Genomic DNA, 4,119 nt, shown 5'->3' with positions numbered 1-4,119 from the left:
ATGAGCATCTTATGGGTCAAATCTGCAAACACCAGAAAGTGGAATTGGAGAGAAATCTCCCTGAAAGGTGGATCCAGCTCCACGTGGTTAGGGCTATGCTGAATGTACGGGGGAGTCTCCATCAGCATTACATTCTTGGGCTATATATGTAAATCAGATTTAGTTGTATACATATAATTAATTAGCTTTATTTACAGAGTGATTCTTTCTGTCTCCAATCGTGCCTAGATAGCATCATCAGGCAAGAGTGCCAGTTTTAAAAGAGAATCTATATAGAATCCTAAAAATAACAGATGGTGATGCTCCTCCAGAAGGGGCAAGCTGGACTACTGAAGCAACTCTCTACATGGCTCAGTTACTCAGGAGTAATTCTGTTGCAGTCTCTACATCCCATGATGTTGAAGAGAAGACCACTATTACTGCAAAGCCCATAGCACAAAAGTTTTCTATTTTTTTGGTGTATTCTGGACTAGAAACTGGTGCTGCAGCATACATGTGCCCAAAGTCAAGCTATCTGTTTAAACATTTCTGAATTTTGTTTGTACTGGTTTGCCACTACTGCATCATGTGGATCATCTGGTTCTGCCGCTGCCAACAATGCTTGCAGTGATAACAACACTGTTCTTGGAATCATTGCTGCTGCCCATTGATCTCTCAGAATATCCAAACAAATGGCTCCAGTGACTGAGCTAATATTAGGATGTCATATTTTTGGTGATTAATCGCACCTTGGGAGGATTAAATGGATATGTTTCTGGAATTTTTATCTCTAGTTGATATCTTCCGCCTTCATATGGTGTGTCTGGAGGTCCTGCTATTTCTCCTCTTAATTCTGTAAAATTCTCATCTACAAGGTCTACTTTAATTTGGTTTTTGCTCGTCTCCCTGGTCTTCAGCACCTCCTTGAACTCCCGCTTGATCCTCTGCACTGCGATGTTAGCCATCTCTGCAGCGGGCACCCACTCGCCATGGCCTCTGAGCTGGGCCCAGTGAGCTCCACTGCCACTCTCGTTGGAGAACTCCCGGCCCCACCAAAAAGCTTCCATGTGAATATATGTCTTTCTCCTCAAAGCGAGAGTATGTGCTGATGATTTTAGCTCATAAGTACTTATTTGCTAAGGGTTTATTTGTACTATTTGGGGTACAAATCTCAAAGCTTTTTAGGCCAGGACCTTAGAGGTTTGAAGAGAACTAGAATGCTGTATTGCTTAGCCAGGAACTAAGCTATGAACTTAGCTACGTGTTTTTATTATTTCTTTTTAAAAAAGAACGAATTGATTAGGAGGTCCTTGCAGCTGCTTTTTTCCCCCATTCCTTCAGTATCACTCTGTTTCTGTTAAATTGACTTGTCATTTTTTTTAAATATACAATTAGATATATTTATTACTTTAAATAGATTTCCAGGGCAAATTGTTATCCATTGTAATAGTGTAAGTCCATATTAGTGGCACACAATTGGAGTCTCATTAAAAGTAAGAAGCTTTGCAATGGTACCATAAGGGATAAGGGATTTTAGGAGTCCTCCACGCAGAAGTATATGATCACAAAGTGTGTCAGGAAAGATATAACATAATAAACCTCTGATTCTTCACAGAGTAACCATGAGAGATTTCACAGCTGTTTAACTTGTTTGCAGTTACTATATGCACATCATGCTCTCTTAAACATGTGTGGCTGAGTGCCAGGGTGGTAGTTTGACCATTTCTCTTTCATTTTTTGGAGTACTTCCCAGTGGGAAAACTCTGGAGGAAGATTGAGACTGCCTTTTCCCAGAAAACAACTGTCTACACTTGGAGAAGGATTTTTGTGGAATACAGAGGTGTGTATGTGAATAGCAGGAGAGATGTTTCCTGAAGCACAGCAAAGACAAGAAAATGCTGAGAAAGGTAGAAATGACACATAACCAGGTCTCCTGTAATAGAAAATATTTTTTTTCCCCTGGTGACCAGAGGTGACTTTTGTCGCAATTCAAGATTCCTTTGCAAAGAGTTTGGACTGAGATCAAGCTTAAATGAAAACAAACCTTTGCACTTAAAGCACAATGCACAGGGTCCATCAGAAGGAGGATAGTTACTTTTTTTACCTTTTTGTCTTTATTTTTCTTTTCTGTTTTGTTAGATTGAATGCAGTTTGTTACTCAGCACCTTAGCTTTTTTGATCACTCTTCAGTAGTCTTTACATCCCATAGCTCATAACATTTCGTTAGCCACATGAAAATTGAGAATGGATTCCCATCACCAGGCAGTTTCTGATACAAGTATGTGTATTTTAGTGCCCAGTGACAGGACAAGGTGTACCGGGTACAAGCTGGAACAAAGGAATAATCTTTGGTGTTGAAGTGAGGGAGCCCTGGCCCACGCTGTCCAGGAAGGGTGTGAAGGCTCCTTCTAGACATGATTCCAAACCTGTCTTGGCACATTACTATGCCCCCTTATTGAAGGGAACCTGCTTTAGCCCAGGGTTGAACTGGATGATCCCTAGAGGTCCTGTTCAACACATACCTTTCTGTGATTTTGTGTTATTCAAGTAAATGTACATTCCTCTTCTCCTGCCCTCATCCTTCTGCCAGCATTACAATGTGCTACTCTCCCTGAGGGAAGGAACATGTTGTCACAGGAAGTTTGTTGCTTACCAGGAGTAATCTGAGAAACCACAGAGAGATTACTGAGGCTTGTCAAACCCCAGAACCAGTAATGCACTTTGTTCATCAGCATCAGTACCATCTGTATTAGAACCAGTACCAAGGGAGGCCTGGAGCAAATTAAGAGACAATACAGAGCTCTAGGAACAGAAGTGAAGAATGTGGGAGCCCTAATAGGCTCTCTGTAGTCCTAAATTGGACTTTCTATGGGGGTCTCTGATAGAAATGAGTGGATTATGTGAGTTAATAACTGTCTGTATGGCTCGCAATGCAGGCAGCTCCCTGCCTTTTGTAACCATGGATCCTTCTTTGAAGAACAGAGCAGGAGACAGGATCCATCCACAAACTATAGAAGACTACTTTCACAAATAGGGTAATCAAGGAGATGGAATTTTAAAGTATGTATGTATGTATGTATGTTCATGGTTGGCATTAATGTATTCGAGTAAGATGAAGCAAACTATGGCAGGAGTGGTAAGTGCATGAGGTAGAGTCTTGGAAAGGGTCAAAAGAGAGCACACTGTTCAAAAGAGAGCACAGCAATGTCTGTACAGAAATGCATATAGCCTGGTAAATAAGAAGGAGCTAGATCTCCTGAATGTGGATGCCCAAATGCAATGCCATTAGAAATGTAAGGATAGAGTAGAATGACTTTCATGATTGGAGCTCTGTGATGATGGAAAGATAAATGCTTTTCAGGGAAGGTAAACAAATAGAAGAAAAAGAGCCGCTCATAAATGTGGAGCTTTTCTGTAGACTAGACAACATCTTGATTAAGTTCTTTTAGGTCAGACTCAGAGGAGAAGCAGGTGAGAGTGACATTGTGCAGGGTAAAATATGGAATGAGATCTCCAGATTATTGAAACTTAAAAAAAAAGAAACCCACAGCATAAACATATTGACAAAGCACAAGGCCGGTTGAGACAGTTCAGAAGGCAGTAGCAGAAACATACTTTATCAATCTGTATTTTTAAAAGCTAACAAATTAAATGTAGATGAATAGTTAAATCCAGTCAGGCTATTGTCATGATGATTATGAAGTCCAACTGATTTATGCTGTGACCAAGTAATGCTCTCAGGAAATGCTATATGTTACTTACATTCAGATCCCGATACTTAAGTTACTAGCATCAAATACCTTCAGGAAGATGTCCTTGAATTGAATGGAGGAGCTCATCCTTTCCAGAGAATCTCATTTCTAAACCCACAGGACTAAATGCATGTTTCTGACAATTATCACCTAGAGAAGTAGAATGGACATGGTTATTTTAACAAAAAAAAAAAAAAAAGAAGAAAAGATTGTAGATTGTAGCAGAATTATCACTTGGAAGGAGTATTAACATCTCTAGTTTACTTCTGGGTCCTTCTTTTCCTCTGTTCTGTAGTCTTGAAAGATTAAGATAGCATGTATGTTCTCTGTCCTACTGATTAGCAACTGCAAACAAAAATTCAAATGTCATTTAACATTTGCAGAAGAC

General features: G+C 39.9%; 1 protein-coding gene across 1 annotated transcript; it reads right to left on the bottom strand.

Moving 5' to 3' along the window:
* Positions 1-201: 201 nt before the first annotated feature.
* On the bottom strand, positions 202-946 carry LOC104552623 (ubiquitin-conjugating enzyme E2 K-like). The gene is given in 3 exon segments (XM_061993341.1): positions 202-493; positions 495-544; positions 729-946. Coding segments are annotated over 3 exon segments (408 nt in total). The 5' UTR covers positions 945-946; the 3' UTR covers positions 202-351.
* Positions 947-4,119: the final 3,173 nt, after the last annotated feature.

The sequence above is a fragment of the Colius striatus genome, chromosome 3, assembly GCF_028858725.1.
Source record: "Colius striatus isolate bColStr4 chromosome 3, bColStr4.1.hap1, whole genome shotgun sequence".
NCBI classification, from domain to species: domain Eukaryota; kingdom Metazoa; phylum Chordata; class Aves; order Coliiformes; family Coliidae; genus Colius; species Colius striatus.
Note: the sequence above shows the minus strand (reverse complement) of the source record. Positions and strands in the feature narration are given on the sequence as shown.